The following is a 13,093-nucleotide window of genomic DNA, read 5'->3' as shown; positions in this document are numbered from 1 at the left end:
CTATAATTTACCTTATTAGTAAGTTTATTTATTTTATTTAGCCTTGTTGTGCAAGCTCTCTGGTGCTTGTGCAGAGGCAGCAGTTTTTGCCAGAGGGGAACTGGAATCCCCTGGTTGGGCCTGGGTTCTCCTGAGTTTTTTTTTCTTGATTAGAGTTTTGGGTTCCTCGCCACCGTTTGCATACTGTTTTTTGCACTATTTGCCTGGCCGGGGGGGCTGCTTTAGAATTTTAAAGTTTTACTTTAAATTAATATTGCATATAGGAATTTATAGTCTGTTATATTTTACCTGTGCTTCTCTCTCCTTTATCTTAAATGTGTGCTCTCACTGAGCGTGTGTGTGTGCGTACTTGTCTGTGTACGTGTGTGTGTGCGTACTTGTCTGTGTACGTGTGTGTGTGTTTATGTCTATGTGTGTTAGTACGTGTGCATATTGTGTGTGTGGAGTGTTTTGTATGTGGGTATGTAGGCGGTAAGGTGAAGCCATTTTTCGTTTAATCCCGTTCCCATATATGGGGCACTAAATTATTTTCATTCCAATAAAAAGAGCTATTGTTTTTGAGCGAGAAAATAAAAGTTCTCCATGTATAATCCTGCAGTTTATTTTTTATTAGTGTTCAAAGTCGGCAATAGTTCCTTCCTCGCGTAATCATATTTTGATCATGAGTGATTAGGCGTCGCGTCACGTGAAGTAAGCACGGCTAATGAGGTGGCCGCTATTTGGAACGATAGTCCAATATGTCTGCGCCATTGTTATCAATCTCGAGTAGCGAAGAAGAGGAAATTACGGCCAGACCTCCTTCAAAACTCTGTAAAAAGGATATAAACAATGCTATATGCATCTCACGTCCATAAAGAAAGAAGAAACAAAGGATTTTACACGCAAACGATGGTATACAGATGATTCTGGATACATACAGAAATAGCGTCAAACGGTGGCTTGTTTTGCACGGTGAGAATCAGAGAATAGCAGAAACATACAAACATTGTCTAGAAATCGAGTTTGAAAATGTTCCCAAAGACGCTGGGTTTCACTCCACTTGCTACAGACGTTACATTGACAAAAAGCGCCTGGATGCGGCAGAGAAACGTGTCATACAGCGTCCTGAAGTTCAAGATGCTCACAAAGATCAGTCTGTGTCATCGAGTAGTAGTACTTCAACAACTGAATGTCCTAAAAAGAAACTTAGGTCCAGGACTATATGGAGCGAAAATTGTGCCTAAACTTAACAAACAAATCCAGCGTTTTGCAAACAAACGCAACCTTTTTTTGCAAAAGAAACTAAACTCTGAAACAAACAGAAAGCGTTTTACAAATACATAATGCAATTCAAGAGAAAATGCAAAGGTGTAACATATAAATGTACTGTGTTTAAGTCTCACCTTTTTATGAGATTCTCTCAGCTTGATTTTCTCACAAATGTGACTTCCAGATTTTCTCACAAATGTGATCGTCCAGATTTTCTCACGAATGTGATCATCCAGATTTTCTCACAAATGTGACCGTGCAGATTTTCTCACAAATGCATGTACAACAGCAGGTGGTGCTATTGGGAATTAGTTTCTATATGAAGAAGCCATGAACATTACCTTGCGTGCCACCCTTGCCAGTGCCAGAAAGTGAATTAATTTCATTCATCAAGTTTCATTCAGTTAGTCTCATGAAATTTATTGAAACTGTTAATAATAATCAGTTGCTGTTCTTAATAATAAATAATGAATTATGCATTGGTTTTAATATACAAATAACATACAACAAACTGGATGCATTTGCAATGTTGTCACCCCTTCCACCCCATCTCATTCTCTCGTTCTTGTTTCCCAACTGTTTACATTCACAAAACAAACTACTTTTTCAAGGATATTTTCTTATAAGGGAATTTTGACATAATTTTGTGTTTATATCAGGGCTTGCTCTAGGCATGGGCAGGGGTGGGCTGAAACCCCCTAAACATCTGTCTTGCCCACCCAATGAGAATCAAAAAATAACACCAAAAATTGTTGTATTTTCTATTGGCTGAAAGCAACGTCACTCTTCACTTCACTGCTCTGGCTTTAGTTTGTAACAGAGAAGCATGCTACATGCTACAGGTGGAAGCAAAATACTGTGCAAAGGAATTTTAGACGCACTGCACATATGTAAAATTAAGCATGTCAAATTAATTGTGCAGTAAAATCAGATTCATTTCTTCGTTTTTGCGGTCTTATTTTGTGCTGTTAACAAACAGCTATTATTTGCTTGCAATATATAGGCTAGATTTTAACCTATTGACTTTCAGTAATGACTGAAAGCTCCATCTTCCAAAGCTCCCGCTTCAGAAATAAATCTGTTTCTCTCCATCTCAAACACCCCAATTCACTCTGCAGGTGGTAGCGAAACAATGTGCAAAATAGTTCAGTTTAGGTGCGATGCGCGCTCACGATACCACATAAAAAACAGCAGACACGATGTAAAGTTCATTGTGCAGTGTAATCAGATTAATTCATTCAATTCATTAAAAGAAATTAAACAGAAATCAGTGATCGTTCAGTGATGGGGAATGTTCTTAGCCTGCTTTATTTTGTAGGCTTCTATTTATGTCCAGTTTACATAACCGCTTTATTTAAGGTGTAAAACATCAATGACATGTTGTCTGTTTTTTATATTTATATAAAAATAAATCATTTAAATCCTGCATGTATTGCAGTCATATAGTGCAGTGTTTGTTGAATTCCAACAAAAGCAAACCTCAAGAGTGACTGAGCACGATAACAAACTAATTAAAAAAAATCTGGGTTATTTCATAAAACATTTTTTTACGTTTTCTAACGTTTTCTTAGTTTTGTGTTGCTTAAAACTAAATATGAACTTGTTTTTGCTGTGTTTCCGTTTTAAAAATGCAGATCATCTTTTCTGTTTTCACCTGTTTTCACCCATTTTCTCCAAATAAATAAAAATAAATTATATGAAATTTGGGAGAAATGTTGTCAAAAGTTCACAGAAATAAACAAAAATTATCATTTTACCAAATCACATTCTTATCAGAAAAAGAGGAAAATACTTTTTAAATGGACTCTTAATTTTGTCTGCAGCTATACTGTCTGTGCGGTTGGGGTATATCCCCACCCAGGATATCTGCTAGTCCACACTTCTGCACCTGGCAGGAACCGGGCCTGATTTATATTTATTTATATTTTTATATGTCAATTTTTTGTAAGATTTCAGTATAGTATTTTGCGCTCTTTCTGAGATGTGACTCGGTTTTTAGTGATTTTTCTGCATGAAAGTTGCACTGATACATATGTTTGACTTTTATACATAACAACTCATAGATAAAAAGTATTTAACATTATGTCTAAACACTATGGCATTAAAGTAGAGAGCTTTCTAGGCTATAAAAGATGGAAAAGCAAATAAATCGTCGTGGCAGTTGTTTCAGTCAGTCGTCGGCTTTGTTTGGTTGCCATTAGCCTATTTAGGTTTAAAATGAATGCTGCTATTTTTTTGGCTATTTCAAGCTATTTGGGCAATTTTTGCAATAAAATAAACCAGCACAAAAAAACAGTAATATAAATCTAAGTCAAACAATTGAACTATCTGCTGTTTTGGGAGAAGTTGCATAACTGAGAAAATCTGTACGATCACATTTGTGAGAAAATCTGCACGGTCACATTTGTGAGAAAATCTGGACGGTCACATTTGTGAGAAAATCTGCACGGTCACATTTGTGAGAAAATCTGGACGTCACATTTGTGAGAAAATCTGCACGGTTTAAGGTGAGACTTAAACACAGTACATTTATATGTTACACCTTTGCATTTTCTCTAGAATTGCATTATGTATTTGTAAAACGCTTTCTGTTTGTTTCAGAGTTTAGTTTCTTTTGCAAAAAAGGTTACTTTTGTTTGCAAAACGCTGGATTTGTTTGTTAAGTTTAGGCACAATTTTCGCTCCATAATAATGCACTGCCAGGGTATCCTGGCATCTCTCCCATTTATTACACAACAATGATCCATGATACACAGCTGAATCTCTGCTCCTCTCCTGCCCCATCACGTTCCCCGCTCAACGCCTGTCTTTGTGTACCCATGCATATTTTCATCAGAACAAAGTGGCCTCTGAATCCTCTTTGCAATAGAACCATTCTCTACCACTTCCGTGAGACTACAAAACAACCACTCGCCGACAGTACCAGCAAATCGCCCTCTTAATACGTCTTTGCTGTGAGTGATCTGACAAACAACAACATGCAGAAAAGGATAGAAAGGAATGAAACTACATAACACTGTCAAATGCAATGGTCTTGCGCACTGTGAAACAACTGACATATATTAATACACATATTTTTCATAATATTGAAACTAACACAATCCTCTAGAACATTTTGCCAGACGTAAAAAACTGCTCCAGAAGCAATTCCTACTTAACTCTACTAAAACGTTGGAACAAAATATAACCAACATAACATTTAGATCTGAATTTTAATTTAAAGCGGAGGTAACATGCTTATGTTATTTCATGCATTCTGACTTCTTTACACTGTTAAACGTGCTGGCAGTTGAACGTATGACGAAGTATTTCTTTGCTCGATTCACTCTGCCAGGGTTCGTACAGGTTTCAGAAAGTTTTTTTCGAACATGGATTCCCGTTTCATAACAAGATTTGGATTTGGAGATTGTTTGAAACTGATAGATGGCGTGGTCCCAGCGTTAAAAGATGTGGTCCCAGCGTTAAAAGATGCCGGTCATGAAGCGCACGCGGTAAGTCAAACTAAGTCATATGTCGATGTTTTGTTGGTAATCGGTGTGTGTACATGTATATGCAGGGATAATGCGATGATGTATTGTGTGCTCATGCTGTAGTTCCAAAACAAGTTTTAAATAAGTTTTATATACACTTTATTGACATTTTAAAGGCATTTTAAAAAAAATGCAAAATACAATAAATCACCATAAAATTTGCATAATAAAATCCTTCTTACCTTCATCCCTAAACTTGCCCTTCTTTGAAACTATACTGTTCTTCATTCTGTTCAAAAATATCGTGCAGCGATAGATGACCATATTAACAGAGCAAGCATCTACAGCAAAACGGAAGGCAAAGGAATTGTTTCGTTAGAGTTCTTCTCAGCCACTTGAGATAAATATATGATGCTTGCTGAGCCTATCTTACCTCCCATTAACTTTGGCTGACAGTTAACAAATTCTGTTCTTTGTGTTTCACCGTGGCTCTTCTTGTTCTCTGGAGCCCCAGGTATCTTCCGGTCTCCAGGGGAAGCTGGGTTGTTTTGGCCAGGGTTTGCCTCCCAGTAGTTTTTACAAGCATGGTACAAAACTTGCACAAATATGCACTTCTCTGCAGCTGAGCTGGCCTTCCACTGATCAGAAGTGCGATCAAGCACAAGGTCGAACTCAGGAGAGTCCTAAAAATTATTCAGAGTAGTTAAAATTATGAAAAAATAAAAACTTAATGTAAAAGGAAAAATAATGATGTCACCTCATTTGGGTTAACGCCATTGACCTGACGAAGCTGCCTCACAGACCATTGAGATCTTTTGAAAAACTGTCTTGAGCCTCGATACCTTTTAACTTTAGTGATAAGGGCTTCAGCTGGTCTGCAGTTATTAACTAAAAAGAAATTAAAACATAAATCAACTTTGGAAGAACATCAGATTCCTCCACTGGACATCAACTGTTTAATTTTCATAGAAAGATACATTACCTGATAAGCAGAGGAAAGTTATATAGTCCTTCTTGAGACCAGCCTTTAGGAAAGAAAGTCCTTTTCTCCGTATTCTTCTCCTCACCTCAATGGCTACCAGTAACTTTTCATCACTTGGGATAAAGATCTCACGACTGATGGCTGACTGAATGTTCATCTTCATCCAGTGTCTTGGAAAGTGTTTCCACAAAGTACGTGCAATAACACAATAACTCTGTTGCTGGAATTCGAGGCAATTAACAATTTAGTAACCAAGCGCACTTAGTGTACATACTATATTACTCATATAAATTAACTTTTAAATTTTATTTTTAATTTATTATATAAAAAAATAAAACATTTCAAAAGTTGGAACATGAAAATTGGAGATTTTACAAATAACATAAATCTACTGAAACCTAAATCAATAAACACATGCTGTACTTTACCTCTCTCTAACCCCAAAGATCGGTGAAAAGTTTTTTGTAGCCCAGTTTTTATCAGCTCCATCAAGCCATCTTTCTCTCTCATTTGAGACTGACTGTAGATTGATTGTGTGTGGCACTGGACAAGACAAACAGGCTGTGTAACAACATAGGGAGCTGCCTACCTAGACAGCACTGTGGGCAGTTTGGAGCATCATGGGCGAGAGTCAGCTTAGCACTAATAACAACTTTGCACATACAGTTATGTACTTACACTATTTAAATCTGGGGGCAGGGAGTAAATGCATAAATAAAGCACCTGTTGTATTAATTCATTCTTTAAATAATAATAATTTAAGAATCTTCTGTAAACGTATTAGCCATCACTGCTTCAAAAACATGTAGATTGTTTTTGAAGATTATCATGAGGTAAAAACAAATTTCGGATAGATAAATTGATCCCCATGATAACCATCCCGTTCTTTTATCCCTCCTTAGAACATGCTTATCCTCTACAGGGCGTGAGGAGGGCTGGAGCCAAAGATAATATATATTAACAAGATGCACCACTGCCATTACAATGTACTGTATGCAGAGTAATGCAACGTTCAATATGGATGCTATAGCAAAGAAAGCCTTCCAGTCGTTAATCAATAAAGACTAACGATTCTCTGGGGCGGCGCTCTTGTGAGACGCTTGTAAGCCCGTGTGCAAGTGCAGTAGTTGAAACGACCTTGAAAAAGGTGATTTTAGCTTTGCAAACCAAAGTTATGGTACAATTATTGGCTATGGTACAATCCATAGTCTAGATCAGTGTTTCCCAACCCTGGTCCTCGGGGCACAACTTCCAGAATGTTTTAGTTCTCTCCCTATATGAAACACCTGATTGATTAGTTGATTCAGGTGTTTTATATAGGGAGAGATCTAAAACATTCTGGAAGGTGTGCCCCAAGGACCAGGGTTGAGAAACACTGGTCTAGATCATCAATCATACATTGGAAATATGCTATTTAATAGGGATTTTTGCCAGCGATTTTAGAAATAATTGCCTTCCACCATTCAAGGAGATAGGACTGTTGACTTGCAATTACGTAAATAACTGCCCAGAAACATTGAAAACATGGCCGCCGAGTGGCATGACTTATGTAAATGGACTTTGATGGAGCCTGTTTGCTCAGACCACAGGCAGAATACATCCTCTACAGATGGACAGTCCATTGCAGGGCAGTCCCATGCTAACTACACAATTGACATTAAAAACTAAGAAAAAATAACATTCAGAGCAGGTGGTCCATTTTAATTTTAATGAAAAATACAAGGTTCATAAGAACAGCTAGGTTTTCACTGTACGTAGTAGAATAGACACACATAGACTCAGTACTTATACTGTATATGATACATAATATAAACATTTCCCTCTGTGTACAGGCATATTCATAAAGATCTAGCTCACTATTCAGTTTATTGGCACATTCAGGGGACGTTTTCAGGCGCGCAGATAGCACTAGGGACGGGGGGACACGACCCCCTCAGATCCCGATCTGTCCCCCTCACTTTCCCTACGAAAGGCTACAAACATCGGTAAAACTGAGGATTAATCAGGATTTCCGCTATGTACGTTAGCCTAAGAAGTGGCAGACAGGCCCGCCACTCCTTCATTATTTTGCCGTCAATGCTTCAGAATCGAGTCGTCCACAAACGTTTACGTTCTCTGTGTGCTGCTGGCTGCTAGCCTGCTACAACTCCTGACCCCACCCCCGGGGTCCTACGAGGAGCTGTTAGCTGCCTCAATTGTGCCTGTAGTAGCGGTAACCATAGTGATTAAATGCCATCATCGATGACTGAGCTGGTAATTTTATGGACTGAAACAAATGCACTGCATAACTGCAAAATTACAATTACAAAAACAACAAAAAACCCTTGTTTTTTCAAAAACTAAACAATGTAAGTGTCCTATGCTTGTTGACTTTTCCCAGATGTGGCAGATAAGTTTTGTTATATAATTGTATAGCTAGTCTTTTGCACTTAGCAAACACAGCAAAACGTGGAGAGCATGACTATGCAATTAGGTGAGTGGACAGAGGCAAATAGCGAATTTACAAGAATGGTTGCATAAATCAAACAATTTATCGTCAGGAAATAATGATTTATCTGGACTTTCAAGACTTAATTAGGGTCATGGCGTAACATTATCATCTAACCCAATGTGCTGTCTAAATTGACTGAGGTAAATTTACTGATTTATGTTGAAATGTTTAAATAAAACATATTTTGCAGAAGGCATGAAGTTTTGGTGGGTGATTGGCATACTAGACAAATTACAGTTTGATCACGCACTGCTAGTGTTGATCAGGTAGGCCTTTGTTCGTTGTTGTTTATTCATGATTTCAAATAAGAATCCTCCAATGGCTTTTTATTACAAACCATTAGCCCAACTTACGCACAGTAACTACTTAAACACTAGTTAAAGCCCATATTACACAAAATAACTGAGTTGAAATCATTTGCTGACAGCTTGGTCCCCCCAGTTAAAAAATCCCATCTGCGCCCCTGGATGTTTTAGATAAGGAGAAGTGCTTTTCTCATTGAAAAGGGGCTTGTTGTTTTTTCATTCTTTTTTTAGAATTATTGTAAACAAATAGTCAAATCAACGCTTAAAATATGAACGTAAAATAAGAAACAATGGTTATTAAAAATGGCAGTCAGTCTGGTTCTTTAGTGCTATAACACGTCACAGTAACGTAAAATATTTGATATGCTTACTGTATATCATAAAACAGAATGCCACAAAACATTTTGATAAAAATTATAAGTAACTTGGCTCAAACTAAGGATGCGTTCATATTTGTAGTTCGGTTCTCTTGATTATTTTGGTCCAGACCAAAAAAGAAAAAAAATTGTCCTGTTTCGCTTAGTGTTCAGATTGGCATATTTACAGCGAACCTAAAGATACCAAACCTAACAGCTTAAGTATAAAGTCACAACATGATTGGACAGCTTGTACGATTTATATTTTATATTCTTACCAGACATCCAAAACAATGCTGTGTGTTGGGTTATACATGCTCAGTGTATGCCTGCACAGATGATGGTATCGAGCATATTATGGGAGCGTATGCTACAGGAGTGGACGCTTCTCAATATGCCTCCTCGTTTCCTCGCTCCTCCGTCCTCCATCTTTTGACCTGGAAACCGATTGAGCTCAGCCATCTTTAAGGACATCTCAATTCTCTAATTGCACCTGGAGAAGGCGAGGACTGAGGAGGCATTCTGAGGAGTCATGAGCGAGGATACACAGGTGTTTCCTTTGCGGAAATGTTTTATCGACTAAACCTGACGTGCATATAAATGATCCTCCCCCTGCACATCGTCACAATTTCAGATCATATTCAAACAGGCATAAATGTGATAATTAAGCATTATGTAATTGTAAATGTACACCTATTTCAGACAGTATAGTTAATATTCTTATAGTTAATATATTAATATAGGTCATTGTAGCGGGTTCGGTATGATAAGGAAGGAAGAGGACGAGGTTGGCGGGACTGACACGAGCTTTATTGCTTTGCCACACGAGAAATCAAAAGTCAATTCATACAACATATAAATCCACGGCTTTTCCTTCAGCCCGGTTCGAGAAGATAATAAAGCGATAGATGACCATATTAACAGAGCAAGCATCTACAGCAAAACGGAAGGCAAAGGAATTGTTTCGTTAGAGTTCTTCTCAGCCACTTGAGATAAATATATGATGCTTGCTGAGCCTATCTTACCTCCCATTAACTTTGGCTGACAGTTAACAAATTCTGTTCTTTGTGTTTCACCGTGGCTCTTCTTGTTCTCTGGAGCCCCAGGTATCTTCCGGTCTCCAGGGGAAGCTGGGTTGTTTTGGCCAGGGTTTGCCTCCCAGTAGTTTTTACAAGCATGGTACAAAACTTGCACAAATATGCACTTCTCTGCAGCTGAGCTGGCCTTCCACTGATCAGAAGTGCGATCAAGCACAAGGTCGAACTCAGGAGAGTCCTAAAAATTATTCAGAGTAGTTAAAATTATGAAAAAATAAAAACTTAATGTAAAAGGAAAAATAATGATGTCACCTCATTTGGGTTAACGCCATTGACCTGACGAAGCTGCCTCACAGACCATTGAGATCTTTTGAAAAACTGTCTTGAGCCTCGATACCTTTTAACTTTAGTGATAAGGGCTTCAGCTGGTCTGCAGTTATTAACTAAAAAGAAATTAAAACATAAATCAACTTTGGAAGAACATCAGATTCCTCCACTGGACATCAACTGTTTAATTTTCATAGAAAGATACATTACCTGATAAGCAGAGGAAAGTTATATAGTCCTTCTTGAGACCAGCCTTTAGGAAAGAAAGTCCTTTTCTCCGTATTCTTCTCCTCACCTCAATGGCTACCAGTAACTTTTCATCACTTGGGATAAAGATCTCACGACTGATGGCTGACTGAATGTTCATCTTCATCCAGTGTCTTGGAAAGTGTTTCCACAAAGTACGTGCAATAACACAATAACTCTGTTGCTGGAATTCGAGGCAATTAACAATTTAGTAACCAAGCGCACTTAGTGTACATACTATATTACTCATATAAATTAACTTTTAAATTTTATTTTTAATTTATTATATAAAAAAATAAAACATTTCAAAAGTTGGAACATGAAAATTGGAGATTTTACAAATAACATAAATCTACTGAAACCTAAATCAATAAACACATGCTGTACTTTACCTCTCTCTAACCCCAAAGATCGGTGAAAAGTTTTTTGTAGCCCAGTTTTTATCAGCTCCATCAAGCCATCTTTCTCTCTCATTTGAGACTGACTGTAGATTGATTGTGTGTGGCACTGGACAAGACAAACAGGCTGTGTAACAACATAGGGAGCTGCCTACCTAGACAGCACTGTGGGCAGTTTGGAGCATCATGGGCGAGAGTCAGCTTAGCACTAATAACAACTTTGCACATACAGTTATGTACTTACACTATTTAAATCTGGGGGCAGGGAGTAAATGCATAAATAAAGCACCTGTTGTATTAATTCATTCTTTAAATAATAATAATTTAAGAATCTTCTGTAAACGTATTAGCCATCACTGCTTCAAAAACATGTAGATTGTTTTTGAAGATTATCATGAGGTAAAAACAAATTTCGGATAGATAAATTGATCCCCATGATAACCATCCCGTTCTTTTATCCCTCCTTAGAACATGCTTATCCTCTACAGGGCGTGAGGAGGGCTGGAGCCAAAGATAATATATATTAACAAGATGCACCACTGCCATTACAATGTACTGTATGCAGAGTAATGCAACGTTCAATATGGATGCTATAGCAAAGAAAGCCTTCCAGTCGTTAATCAATAAAGACTAACGATTCTCTGGGGCGGCGCTCTTGTGAGACGCTTGTAAGCCCGTGTGCAAGTGCAGTAGTTGAAACGACCTTGAAAAAGGTGATTTTAGCTTTGCAAACCAAAGTTATGGTACAATTATTGGCTATGGTACAATCCATAGTCTAGATCAGTGTTTCCCAACCCTGGTCCTCGGGGCACAACTTCCAGAATGTTTTAGTTCTCTCCCTATATGAAACACCTGATTGATTAGTTGATTCAGGTGTTTTATATAGGGAGAGATCTAAAACATTCTGGAAGGTGTGCCCCAAGGACCAGGGTTGAGAAACACTGGTCTAGATCATCAATCATACATTGGAAATATGCTATTTAATAGGGATTTTTGCCAGCGATTTTAGAAATAATTGCCTTCCACCATTCAAGGAGATAGGACTGTTGACTTGCAATTACGTAAATAACTGCCCAGAAACATTGAAAACATGGCCGCCGAGTGGCATGACTTATGTAAATGGACTTTGATGGAGCCTGTTTGCTCAGACCACAGGCAGAATACATCCTCTACAGATGGACAGTCCATTGCAGGGCAGTCCCATGCTAACTACACAATTGACATTAAAAACTAAGAAAAAATAACATTCAGAGCAGGTGGTCCATTTTAATTTTAATGAAAAATACAAGGTTCATAAGAACAGCTAGGTTTTCACTGTACGTAGTAGAATAGACACACATAGACTCAGTACTTATACTGTATATGATACATAATATAAACATTTCCCTCTGTGTACAGGCATATTCATAAAGATCTAGCTCACTATTCAGTTTATTGGCACATTCAGGGGACGTTTTCAGGCGCGCAGATAGCACTAGGGACGGGGGGACACGACCCCCTCAGATCCCGATCTGTCCCCCTCACTTTCCCTACGAAAGGCTACAAACATCGGTAAAACTGAGGATTAATCAGGATTTCCGCTATGTACGTTAGCCTAAGAAGTGGCAGACAGGCCCGCCACTCCTTCATTATTTTGCCGTCAATGCTTCAGAATCGAGTCGTCCACAAACGTTTACGTTCTCTGTGTGCTGCTGGCTGCTAGCCTGCTACAACTCCTGACCCCACCCCCGGGGTCCTACGAGGAGCTGTTAGCTGCCTCAATTGTGCCTGTAGTAGCGGTAACCATAGTGATTAAATGCCATCATCGATGACTGAGCTGGTAATTTTATGGACTGAAACAAATGCACTGCATAACTGCAAAATTACAATTACAAAAACAACAAAAAACCCTTGTTTTTTCAAAAACTAAACAATGTAAGTGTCCTATGCTTGTTGACTTTTCCCAGATGTGGCAGATAAGTTTTGTTATATAATTGTATAGCTAGTCTTTTGCACTTAGCAAACACAGCAAAACGTGGAGAGCATGACTATGCAATTAGGTGAGTGGACAGAGGCAAATAGCGAATTTACAAGAATGGTTGCATAAATCAAACAATTTATCGTCAGGAAATAATGATTTATCTGGACTTGCAAGACTTAATTAGGGTCATGGCGTAACATTATCATCTAACCCAATGTGCTGTCTAAATTGACTGAGGTAAATTTACTGATTTATGTTGAAATGTTTAAATAA

General features: G+C 38.0%; 1 protein-coding gene across 1 annotated transcript; it reads right to left on the bottom strand.

Moving 5' to 3' along the window:
- Nucleotides 1–9,696: 9,696 nt before the first annotated feature.
- stxbp6l (syntaxin binding protein 6 (amisyn), like) lies at nucleotides 9,697–11,031 on the bottom strand. The gene is made up of 5 exons (XM_057327018.1): nucleotides 10,855–11,031; nucleotides 10,427–10,646; nucleotides 10,202–10,332; nucleotides 9,878–10,127; nucleotides 9,697–9,785 (listed from the first exon to the last, which is right to left on the bottom strand). The coding sequence occupies exons 2-5, from the start codon at nucleotides 10,587–10,589 to the stop codon at nucleotides 9,697–9,699; spliced, it is 633 nt and encodes a 210-aa protein (XP_057183001.1). The 5' UTR covers nucleotides 10,590–10,646; nucleotides 10,855–11,031.
- Between the last annotated feature and the right edge of the window lie 2,062 nt (nucleotides 11,032–13,093).

This window comes from Triplophysa rosa, unplaced genomic scaffold (genome assembly GCF_024868665.1).
Source record: "Triplophysa rosa unplaced genomic scaffold, Trosa_1v2 scaffold15_ERROPOS267728, whole genome shotgun sequence".
NCBI lineage: Eukaryota > Metazoa > Chordata > Actinopteri > Cypriniformes > Nemacheilidae > Triplophysa > Triplophysa rosa.
This window is presented reverse-complemented; position numbering and strand designations above follow the sequence as displayed.